The sequence below is a fragment of the Apus apus genome, chromosome 3 (genome assembly GCF_020740795.1).
Source record: "Apus apus isolate bApuApu2 chromosome 3, bApuApu2.pri.cur, whole genome shotgun sequence".
Taxonomy (NCBI): Eukaryota; Metazoa; Chordata; class Aves; order Apodiformes; family Apodidae; genus Apus; species Apus apus.
The window spans coordinates 113,238,571-113,250,001 of record NC_067284.1 but is presented as its reverse complement, the minus strand read 5'-3'; the positions used below and the strand labels follow the sequence as shown (position 1 = coordinate 113,250,001).

At 53.6% G+C, this 11,431-nt stretch overlaps 1 protein-coding gene across 1 annotated transcript; it reads left to right on the top strand.

The window, feature by feature from the left end:
• Positions 1-8,019: 8,019 nt before the first annotated feature.
• On the top strand, positions 8,020-10,391 carry RHOB (ras homolog family member B). The gene has a single exon (XM_051615319.1). It carries the CDS (start codon positions 8,356-8,358, stop codon positions 8,944-8,946), a length of 591 nt encoding a protein of 196 aa, XP_051471279.1. The 5' UTR covers positions 8,020-8,355; the 3' UTR covers positions 8,947-10,391.
• Positions 10,392-11,431: the final 1,040 nt, after the last annotated feature.

The following is an 11,431-nucleotide window of genomic DNA, read 5'->3' as shown; positions in this document are numbered from 1 at the left end:
AAAACTGCCTCTCTCCAATTCAATACCCCACATCAGAGGCACCTGAGACACCTGTGTTCTTTAACTTATCTGCAGTCTGATCCTCCCCACCCACACACAGGCACATAAAATGGAACTAACAATTTAAACCAATCTGCATAAACACGGCTCTTTGAAATGCACTAATGTGTGTTATTACCTGAATCAGAAGAGCACTTATGCTCAGCACACACTCACATCCAAGCTGCCTTGGGAGAACAGTTTTAAAGTTTGGGTACAACATCAGGTTGCATTGAGGGGATTATCATAGACAGAGAGGAGAGGAAATGGAGGTTAAGAATGGTATGGATGGGAAAAGGGAAAGGGCATGGAAAAGAAGTCAAGAAAAACAAAGCTCCAAGAAGTAGATTGCTCACAGTTACTTGAGACAGCAGTTTCTCAGTTTTGAAAATGGAAATAACACCTACTTGTCAGCAGGAGGTGGGTTGGTAATTCATGTTGAAAAGTGATCAGAGATTGCTGGAAGAAAGGTACTTTTGGAAATATAAACCATCATCCTGGAACCATTGGTTATTATGCTACAATGTGCTTGTGGACTTCAAAACTGCCACTCACAAGTGATGCAGAAGGAAAGCAGCAACACATCCAATAATGAATAGTTGGCCAACCCCAGTATTCCTACCCGTGATACTGCCAGCAGACAAATACTGGTGGGAAGAATGGGTAAGAAAAAAACCTGAAGTGTGTATTTTATTAGATCTCTCACCTGGAAAAGCTAGTTTGCTAAGCGTGCAGCTCCAGGTGGTATAATCAGTTTAGAAATTTGTGTTTACTCTTGGTTTTTTTCTCCCTGGGAACCTGTAACCAAGTTGCCAGAGTGATGAAGCTGCCAGTGAGGAAGACAGCAAAAGCAAGTGAGACTTCCGTGTTCTCCTGGCTCATGACAGTTATGCTCAATTAAGCCCTGCACCTTTACTTCAGGATCAGAAGGAGCTGACCTTGCCTGTTTCTCTCCACTGTGTTCCAAAAAATGCCTTCAAATCCTGCCGTCACATTATCTGCCCACTCCCAGACTTATGCCCTTAGTGTCAGTCCAAAGCTCAGTTCCTTGGGCTGCCAGCAGCCAGCGCTTCAGAGAAAGGAAAGAGGAATATGGAGATGCACCCAAAGTCTTTCCATTCTGGTCCATCTTTGTGCCTCTCTTGAGATTTTCTGCTGAGATTGGCAGCCTGTCTCGTTCTCTTTCCCGATTGCTAACAACTTGCAAAGCTGAGAGCTGGTTGTTGGCATTCCCTTCACTCCGTGTCTCCAGCCTAAAAGTGCTCAGGAAAGGCAGGAAGATTTCATGCTTTCAGATACATAAGCACAAAGAGGTTTGGAAACTGAAGCCTGGTCTTTTCACTTCTCTCCTTTTAAGGTAGGAATTCTATAAAGAACTGGATTATCCTTCCCCAGAACCAGGCTGTTTTACCCCAGTTTATTTACCTGTGCCTGAGGAAGAGGTGGACACAGCACTGCCTTCCTTGTACCCCATGCTATACATTGCATTCCTGATGCATTTATGGAACCATGCCCAGGCCAGCTCTACAGATAATTCCTAGAGAAAGTCAGACCTGTTCTGCCAGTCAGAAACCCACTGCTATTAGCACAGCAGCCTATTGGATCCATGTGTGGTGACACCCATCCCTAAGGTCAGCCTTCAAGGAAGTGTATGGAAAGCAACTAGGAAACCTTGTCAGCACAGCTGCTGGCTACTGAGCCTTGCAACCAGGAAACTGGGATTAGATCCACTGAACATCATGTTCTTGTGCTTGCCCCAGTAGTTCCATTGTAGTTTTCTGTCCTAGTCTGTGTTTATCTCCCTTGACCTAAAAACCTCTGTGCAGAGCTGTATGTAGCTTGGTCACTTCTGTTTCTCAAGACCACTTGAAACTGGAATTGTGCTCTTCAGCCTGTTTTGCACGTGACCTTTCCATGTCATGAGATCCAGCATCAAAAGAATGTTACCTCCTCTTACAGGATTTGGCAGAGCCTGTAGTGCCTCTTTCTCCTCCTTTTCTCATTTAATGCACACTGGCTAATGATCTCCAGGACTGCATCAACACCTTGTTCTTGGCAGAACACTCCAGGTAAGCATATACCCCAATGCTGGCTGCTAAAGCTTTGCCTTCTGCAGTGTTAATTGGCTAGTTGCCTGGAGCAGTTAGTTTCTTCTTAAAACTTTCATCACCCCTTAGTTCTGTGTTGGTACTACCAGAATAATAGGTACTTTGGGGCAGGACAAAAGGAACTAAAAAATCAAGGATGTTTTGCTGTGAGTCAGGCCTGTCCAAGCACATTAAAATAACTGTGGTGTCCTTGTAGAACACTGAGTGGACGTTTCAGTAACTGAATTCATCCTTCCCTGCCAAATTGCAGAGAATTAGTTTCAAAGGACAGAGCTGCCACAGCCTCCCTGGGCAGCCTTTTCCAGTGGTTGATCATCCTCAAAGTAGTGAAGTCTATCAACTGGAGAGTCCAAAGAGAAATAACTGCCCAGTGTTAAGGATGCTATCTTGAACTCCAGAGATGAAGACTGAATTTCCTGCTATCGTGTTGCCATTGGCCAAGTCCTTTCTACTTTCTCTGTCAGTTTTCCTGGTAGACAAAGACTGTGAAGTGTCTGCAGCCACTAAAAACACAACAAAGGGAACTGGGGGTCGATTGATTTGGTCTCTCTGCAGAGAGAACTGTTTCCAAAGGCCATACTGGTGATGCAGATCTGTAACTGCTGATCAGTACAGTTACATGGTCAACCCATTTTTCTCATTCAGCTGCAGAAGAGTTCTTTCACTGAGATGTGGAGGTTTAAGTCTAAAAATTTTAGCCTGAGGATGAGTGCCTTGTTTTTGTTTCATTTGAGGTCAGCTGGAGACCTGAGGCCACTTTAGTTTTCTCTGGTGGGCTAATTTTACTCTGCCAGAGTATTTCCTCAGCCCTGTTCAAGAATGAATCTGAAGTCTTGCCATAGGAACCTGACAAAATTAAAGTCATCAGCTTCTGACTTGCCTCACTTACTCCCCAGGAGAGCAATGCCAGTGGGTCCCATACAGCTCTGTAGGGTCATTAAAGCATGTCTTGTTTGGGATGATGTACTTTTACGTGTGCTGTGCTTTGCCTAAACCCCGGTATGAAAATACACAGGTCTTCCTCACCTCCTCTTTTTGTGCCCTGCCATTCCAGTTTCTAGGCAGATCAGTCTGGCTGAGAGCAGAGATCACAGGGAGATCTGAAAGTTAAATTCTTCTTCTCTTCAGGGACATGGGAAAGCAGGGGACACACGACAAGTGCCGTGGTCCCTACACGTGCCAGAAACTCTTAGCAGCGTAGAGAGACAGATTATCTACCATTTCTGCCTGTCCTCCCACATCTCCTCAGAGCTTTTTCACTCGCCTGTAAACTGCTCATACTTAGCTAGCTCTTGCTTTCCTTACTTCACTGAGAAGCTCTGCCTGCATGAGGACTGCACGATGCTTGTTGCCAGCATTCCCAGTCAGCGTGCAGGACTCAGTATGGCATTACTGGCACATAAGGCTCCCCCAGCACATTATGCCACAGCAGGCAAAGTACTTACTTGCCTGCTTATTGACAAAAAGGAAAAAAAAGATTACCTTCCCCACTGAGCTTTCATGCTCTTGGTACAGATTTATGCTGGAACACAAATTATCTCAGTTACAGACGTGCCCTTTAGAAAATCTGTTTAGTTAAAAGTGCAGGGGGAGAATATAATCTGGAAACAATCTCCAGTGATCGACTGCGATCGTCTTCTCAGCAACAACAACAACATAAGACAATTGGATTAAATCAAGTAAAAAACAAAAGGCTGAGTTTTCATCTCAAAACCACCAGCACAAGCAAAGGAGTGGTGTCTTCTTTCTCCTGCCTCTCACTTTCTTAATCATTCATGCAGATCTGTATGTGGTACAGAACTAATGCTCTGCCTAGAGAGTGCACATTTAGGGATTACTGGAAGTAAAATTACAAGAGAAAGTTCAAATTCAGCCCTAAAATATGGGAGCTGGCTACCCTCCCTGCTGCCCTCCAGACCATGACCATGCTTGGATACATAATTGGTCCTGTACAAAATTCCCTGAAGAGAGGGAAAAGCCACCTCTTCCCAGAGCCTATTTTTATCATTTTCTTTCCGGGTTTTCCACCTCTGCTGTCAGTCACCACCCCAAGAAGGAAGCCTAAGCACATTCCCAGATCATTATCCCCTGAACTCACCTACAGTACTTGGTTGTTCCTCTCCCTGCTGCACTCTCAGCGCTGTGATGCTGGTCAGATCCCCTTTTTTCCTGGATGCATCATTCCAAGCATGAGATAAAAGCATTCCTGTGTGCAACTCTACTCCTGATTTCCACTGGTCTTGAAACTGACTCATTTCATGCTTTGGTGTATGGGCTGAAGAAAGAATGCCCAAAGGAGAGAAGCAAATATATACCCCTGCAAAGATAATACAAATTAAGGGCCTCTTCACTTCATAGAATCATAGAATGGTGTGAGTTGGAAGGGACCTTTAAAGATCATCTAATTCCAACCCCCCTGCATGGGCAGGGACACCTCCCACCTCTACAACTCAGGGCAGGTACCACCTAGTGCACTGGTACTTATTTAAACCCACGGCAGGAGGAGGGTGACACGCAGCAAATTCACACGAGGAATGAAGCCCAGGCCAGGATCACATCCCAGGTACTACACATTGAAGTGGGAAGGTGTGATGACCACAGTGACTCGGATGTTCCCTCTGGAGTATAACCCAGGAGTGAGCGTTTCCTCGGCATTGTTTGGAAGCTGGGACCAGAAGCCAGCTTGGATGAGCCAACCTTGCTTCAAAGCCTGGGAGAGCTAAAGAGTGTGGGCCACTTAAGTTTGTTTTCCCCTCGCCCAGGCACAGGGATAGTTGTCCACTCTGGCTGAACAACAGAGCCCTGTGCTTTGGAACGAAGGAGCTGCCTGTTTCCCTCCCCTTTCCTGGCACAGCACAGACGAGCTGCCCAACATCTCTGCTGGTTTCTGTTCAAGTTCGTGCCCTGCTGCTGCTGGAAAGGCGAACCCAAAGACCCAGCCGTGACTCCTCGCGCTGTCCAGAAAGCCAAATAAAAACGGATCCAAAAGCACCTGCCGGGATCTAGGAAGCGCTGGCAGCTGTTCCCACCCCCAGAGGTGGGGTTTTCCAGCCGCGGGGTTTTCCAGCCGTGGGGAGCTGCCAGCCAGGCGGCCGCACGGTGGCTCTGAACTCCAGCGAAAAATCCCACCATCGGTTTTTCCCAAGCCCTGGAGGGCTGCGAAAAGAGACTCACGGCAGCAAACGTGTTGGCAAGGCTTCCATTACACAGCAAGCGGACTCCGCCTGCCTGCCGGAGCGGCTCTGCACCCCTGGCTGTGGAGACAACCGCTCCCTTGCCAGGGCGTGGGAAGCAGGTCTCCAGGCAGGCAACTCCTTTCCCTTCTTTCCTTTCATTCCATGAAGAACTTCAACCTGTGAGCAGTGACAACAAATGTAAAGGGACCGTGCCCATCAGACAGTCAACCCCTTAAAAGGCCAAAGCTCCCGGAGAGCCCTGGTGCCTGCGACTACACGTTGTTCCAGGGCTTTGGAAGTTTGAAGTTGTTGTGTTCACCTCACCTGTTCACCTTGCTGTGAAGGCTACGTAAGGTCAAGGTACAAATCCACCCACCACCAGCCAGGGGCATGCTCTTCTGAGAGGGAGGAATGGGAGTCACAGACATCTGGCAGGAGATGAGCTGTGTTTCTAGGATGAGGGGAACCACAGGTGAACCCTTTGCCCTGCTGACACACGCTTCTGTGACCTTCTGCTACCCCTGCCTCCCCAGGGAATCTGGTACCCTCAGGGGAGCTTCCCGTGGAGAGCTGAAAATGCCATTTTTTTAATTAACAGTCACAATTGTTTGAGTTGTTCCTTCGTGTTCTCGTCACTAACGCCAGTGCTGGCTAACACAGGAGGACACCTGGGATCCAGCCCAGGAGGACACCTGGGATCCAGCCCTGGAGGACACCTGGGATCCAGCCCCAGGGGACACTTGGGATCCAGCCCCGGAGGGCACTTGGGATCCAGCCCCGGGGGACACCCGGGATCCAGCCCCGGGGGACACTTGGGATCCAGCCCCGCAGGACACCCGGGATCCAGCCCCGGAGGACACCCGGGATCCAGCCCCGGGGGACACCCGGGATCCAGCCCTGGGGGACACCCGGGATCCAGCCCCAGGGGACACTTGGGATCCAGCCCCGGAGGGCACTTGGGATCCAGCCCCGGGGGACACCCGGGATCCAGCCCCGCAGGACACCCGGGATCCAGCCCCGGGGGACACCCGGGATCCAGCCCCGCAGGACACCCGGGATCCAGCCCCGGGGGACACCCGGGATCCACCCAGGATCCAGCCTCAGGGGACACCTGGGATCCAGCCTCAGGGGACACCTGGGATCCAGCCCCGGAGGACACCCGGGATCCAGCCCCAGAGGACACCCGGGATCCAGCCCCGGGGGACACTTGGGATCCAGCCCCGGGGGACACTTGGGATCCAGCCCCGGAGGACACACGGGATCCAGCCCCGGAGGACACTCGGGATCCACCCGGGATCCAGCCTCAGGGGACACTTGGGATCCAGCCCCGGAGGACACTCGGGATCTACCCGGGATCCAGCCTCAGGGGACACTTGGGATCCAGCCCCGGAGGACACCCGGGATCCAGCCCCAGAGGACACCCGGGATCCAGCCCAGGAGGGCACTTGGGATCCAGCCCCAGGGGACACTTGGGATCCAGCCCCGGAGGACACCCGGGATCCAGCCCTGGGGGACACTTGGGATCCAGCCCCGGGGGACACTTGGGATCCAGCCCAGGAGGACACCCGGGATCCAGCCCAGGAGGACACCCGGGATCCAGCCCAGGAGAACACCCGGGATCCAGCCCCGGAGGACACTCGGGATCCAGCCCCGAGGGGCAGCAGCCACCGGACACGGTTCAGGTGGAAACGCTGGCAGGGAAGGAGCTTTGAGGCAACACCCAGCCCAGCAGCGGCTGCCGCGGGGACGGGGCGCATCTCTGCCGGTGAATTCGGTGCGAGGCCGCAAAAACGCGCAGCTTTTCCGAGCTGCAGCCGGCGCGAGGCAGCTCCCGGGCTTCCCGCTGTCCTCCCAGCGAGCCGGAACTCCTGCTTTTTGCGCCCGTTTATTTTCCTCGTCCGTCTTTGGTTGTTTTGTTTGTTTGTTTGTTCGTTTTTGTGGGGTTTTTTTTTAATGTTTTCCCTCCACACTCATTTATTTTCACGGCTGCGCCTTCCGAGATCTCCGCACAGCCAGCCCAAGGGGGCATTTCAGTTCAAGTCTGCTGCTTCCACCCGGTTTCTAATCCCTCCCTTCCCTTTTTGGCCAAAAAAACCCGGCAGAAGAGAGACTCCAGCACGCTGGGTTGGTGGTTTTTTTTTTGCGGTTCGGGTTGTTGCGTTGCCTTTTTTTTTTTTTTTTCCCCCCGTCAGGAAGGGAAGCGGCTGAGTCCTTTTTCCAGCAATACCCAGCCGGCGCTTGTGCTCCCGCAACGGGCTCAGCTCCCCCCCCTGCAGAACCCGCAGACGGGACGCCGCGATTTCCCTTCTCTTGTTGCGTTTCCCTCTCTCCCGCTTGGATGCTCCAGCCTCTCCCAGCCCCTCGTTCCGCCCGGGACGGGACCGGACCTGCCGCCAACCAGCACCGCAGCCCGGGGGGGGACACCCCAGGGCCCACCCCCCCGGTCCCGCTGCTCACCCCCAGCCCAGCCCCGCGGGGACGCGCAGCACCCGCTCCCCCGCCTCCCTGCGCGTCCCCGCTACCCCCCCCCCCCCCCGCCGCCCCGCCCCTCCCCGCTTTACCCGCTCTCCGCCAATCACAGCGCTCCCCGCTGGGGATGACCTCACTCCCTGCTCTCCCATTGGCTGGCTATATTAAGAAAGTCGCGAGCGCCTTGAAATAGCGGCGCCGGCGGCGGCTCCGGGCAGTGGCGGCGAGGGCGGGTCGGGCGGCGGAGCGAGGGGAGCGGCTCCTTTTCCCCGGCTTGGGCTCCTTTTCCCCGGCTTGGGCTCCTTCCCCGGGCTCGGTTTTCTCCTTGGCTGGATCCAGCGGGGCTTGCCGCGGCCGTAGCGCTTCCCCCGAGGTGTAGGGAGGAAGGGAGAGGTGTGTGTCCCCGCCTGCCCGCGCGGGTCCGCCTCGCCACGGTGCCCTGTGAGAAGCGAGAGGAAGAGGGAGGCGGCGGCCGCGGGGAGGAGGAGGACGAGGAGGAGGAGGAGGAGGAAGGGGCTGCCATCGTCCTGCTGCACGGGAAGGCCAGCTTGGCGAGCCTGGCCATGGCCGCCATCCGCAAGAAGCTGGTGGTGGTGGGGGACGGAGCCTGTGGCAAGACCTGCCTGCTGATCGTCTTCAGCAAGGACGAGTTCCCCGAGGTCTACGTGCCCACCGTCTTCGAGAACTACGTGGCGGACATCGAGGTGGACGGCAAGCAGGTGGAGCTGGCCCTGTGGGACACGGCCGGCCAGGAGGACTACGACCGCCTGCGTCCCCTCTCCTACCCGGACACCGACGTGATCCTCATGTGCTTCTCCGTGGACAGCCCCGACTCGCTGGAGAACATCCCGGAGAAGTGGGTGCCGGAGGTCAAGCACTTCTGCCCCAACGTCCCCATCATCCTGGTGGCCAACAAGAAGGACCTGCGCAACGACGAGCACGTGCGGAACGAGCTGGCCCGCATGAAGCAGGAGCCGGTGCGCACCGAGGACGGCCGCGCCATGGCCATCCGCATCCAGGCTTACGACTACCTGGAGTGCTCGGCCAAGACCAAGGAAGGCGTCCGGGAAGTCTTCGAGACCGCCACCCGGGCGGCTCTGCAGAAGCGCTACGGCACCCAGAACGGCTGCATCAACTGCTGCAAAGTGCTATAGTGGGGGGGGGGGACACACACGACCCGGCGCCGGGGTCACCTGCAGCCAGCGGGGTCCCGCGGGGTGCGGGGCTGAGGGAGCGGGGAGCGTCCTTCCCCTCGCCCTGCCCGGCGGGGCTTGTGCTGGCTCGGCCGTGGGGGACAGAGGTGGGGAGGGGGTGGGAATTGCATGCCCTGAGTCTTGCGGAACAGAGCGGGGAGAAAGAAGCCTCCTCCCGGCCCCTCTGCGAGCCGAGCGCGGGCTCTTCCGACGAGATGAAAGCTGCGGGGACTGGACTCTGCAAACGTTGCAGCCGGCTCTTCCCCTTGGCCCACCAGCTGCTGCGAGAGGAGAGCTGTGGAGCTCGAGGTGGGCTGGACGGGACTTGTGCCTCCTGCCCGCCTTGTGCCCGCCCCCGGGCGGGCTGGGGCAGGGGGCTGCCTCTCCCGGGCTGCCTCGCAGCATCCTCGCCTCTCCCGCGGGTCTTCTGCCCTGAGCCTGGCCTGCTGGGGAAGTTAGTGCCCTGAAAGACTTGAGACTGGGAGGGTCATCCCTGGGCCGAGCCTGTATATATCTTACCTTTTCTGTCTTGTGCAAACTTGGGGTAGTGCAGGGGGTGCGTCTTTCACGTCAGGTGGGGAGGGGGTGCCCGGCTGGGACTTGCGTGGTGCAGAGGAACTTGCCCTGAGTGACTTGATGCCTGCAGGTAACTTCAAGCTGATTCCAGCTGCAGAAGCCACAGGGGCTGGAGAAGTAAAGCTGAACTGCTCTGTCCTCCTTGCCTGGACATCCTCCTCCTGACAGAACCAGGCAGGATGAGCAAGGGGGAAAGGGAATGATCTTGCCATAATTACGATCTTGGTGCCTGCTCCTTCCTTTAACGTTGTCTCCTGCAAGGATGTTGGTTTGGGTTTATTTAAAAGTTTTTATTTTCGAAAGAAATTACTTTGCACAACTTGGTGGATATTTTTTTTGTTTGTTTAAATTAAACACTCAATGCACTTGTCATCTGCATACAACACTGTAGCATTGGAAACGTTCCTAGTAACCTCATCTGGGTCTTGTTTTAAATTGATTTCAACACAAGACAAACTAAAACCACTGTATTGTTTTGCCTTGGAAAAAAAAGAGTGAAGAGACTGTTCTTTATGCAGTGAGTACATCAGATTTTTGTACTAAAGGGCAGTTTAAAGAATCTAGGTTTATTTAAAATGTATTTTCACAGGGTCGCCAACCCTGGGTGAAAATAATTTTGTGTTTCTCTGGTTCAGAGAACAAATGTATCCATTTATGTTTGTTTACTTTTCTCCTTCCCTCAGCAGTGGTACTGAGACTGTTTTCGTTTTTGGTAAACTGACGTGGCAAAAACTGAGATGTATATGATGTTTACATAAAATTATGAACTGTGTATGCAGGTTTGTTGTTTTTTTTTTTAATGTAAAGTATTAAAAGATTCTATGCTGGCACTTGAGAGCAGTGTTGTGATTTGTGGAGGCTGCCCTCAGGGGCCAAGAGTGCAGCCAGGCAGTGCTGAACCAGGCCATGGTTTCCCCCCTGCCTCTGAAGGCTTCTGTTGGTAACTTCTCTGCTGGCTGAAAGACCTGCCTGCTCTGCCGGTTTTGTTTTCCTCTGGGGGAGCTGCTTCCTGGATCTTTCTCTGCAGATGCCCCGTGGAAGTGTGCTCAGAACCCAAGGTGGTGACTAACCCGTCCTCGCTGAGCCCTGTGCAAGGTGGGCTTGGGCCCAGGCTCCCCGTGCTCCTTCACCCAGGCAACAGGGCTTCTTTTCCAAGCAAAGTGTTCAGTTCAAAGTCATCTTTAATTAAAGTGAGCTGCCCCGTGCTCAGAAGGAAGGCCCGAGCTTGCTGCAGCAGGGCACGTGGAAAGGCCTTGCTCGCTGCCTGGGCCAGAAGCAGGAGCTTCCCCTTCTGCTGCAGCACTTTCCTAAGCCCCCTGGCTGCGTTTCCTAATTGCTGGCCTCGTTAATGCTCAGTGAAGTCCGGTTCCCTCGTGTCAGGGATCCCCAGCAGAGCATCCTTCCTGCCTCCTCCCTGTGCTCCCAGCCCTGCTCCCTGTCCCGGGGCTGTGTGCTCCTGGCAGAAGGGCTGGCCCGGTGCAAACCTGCTTCCCATGGTTTCACTCAACAATAAGGCCTTTTTTTTTTTTTTTTTCCCCCTTTTCCCAGAAAATCTCCCTCTGGTGCTTTTAAGGGAAATCTCGGGACAGCTTATTATGTTCATAAATCCTCTCCACTCCCTTTGCAGAGGTGTGAGAAAGGAGTCAAGCCTTTTGTTTTTCTGGCCTGTGAATATCTGCTAGCGTCAGAAATGTTTTAAGAAATACCCAGGCAAACAAAACACTTTCAGTGGCCTTTGCTTGTTCACGGGGGGCTCTGCCATTTGCCAACTGAAAGCAACGGGGCTTTTTTGCACACACGAGCACAGAAATAATGGGCTCCTTTTCCAACCACTGGGAAGCTGCTCCCAAGTAGTGTGGAATACCTAGAT

Bases quoted from the DNA above. Each gene is read 5' to 3' on its own strand.
- RHOB (XM_051615319.1), top strand. From the start codon at position 8,356: ATGGCCGCCATCCGCAAGAAGCTGGTGGTGGTGGGGGACGGAGCCTGT.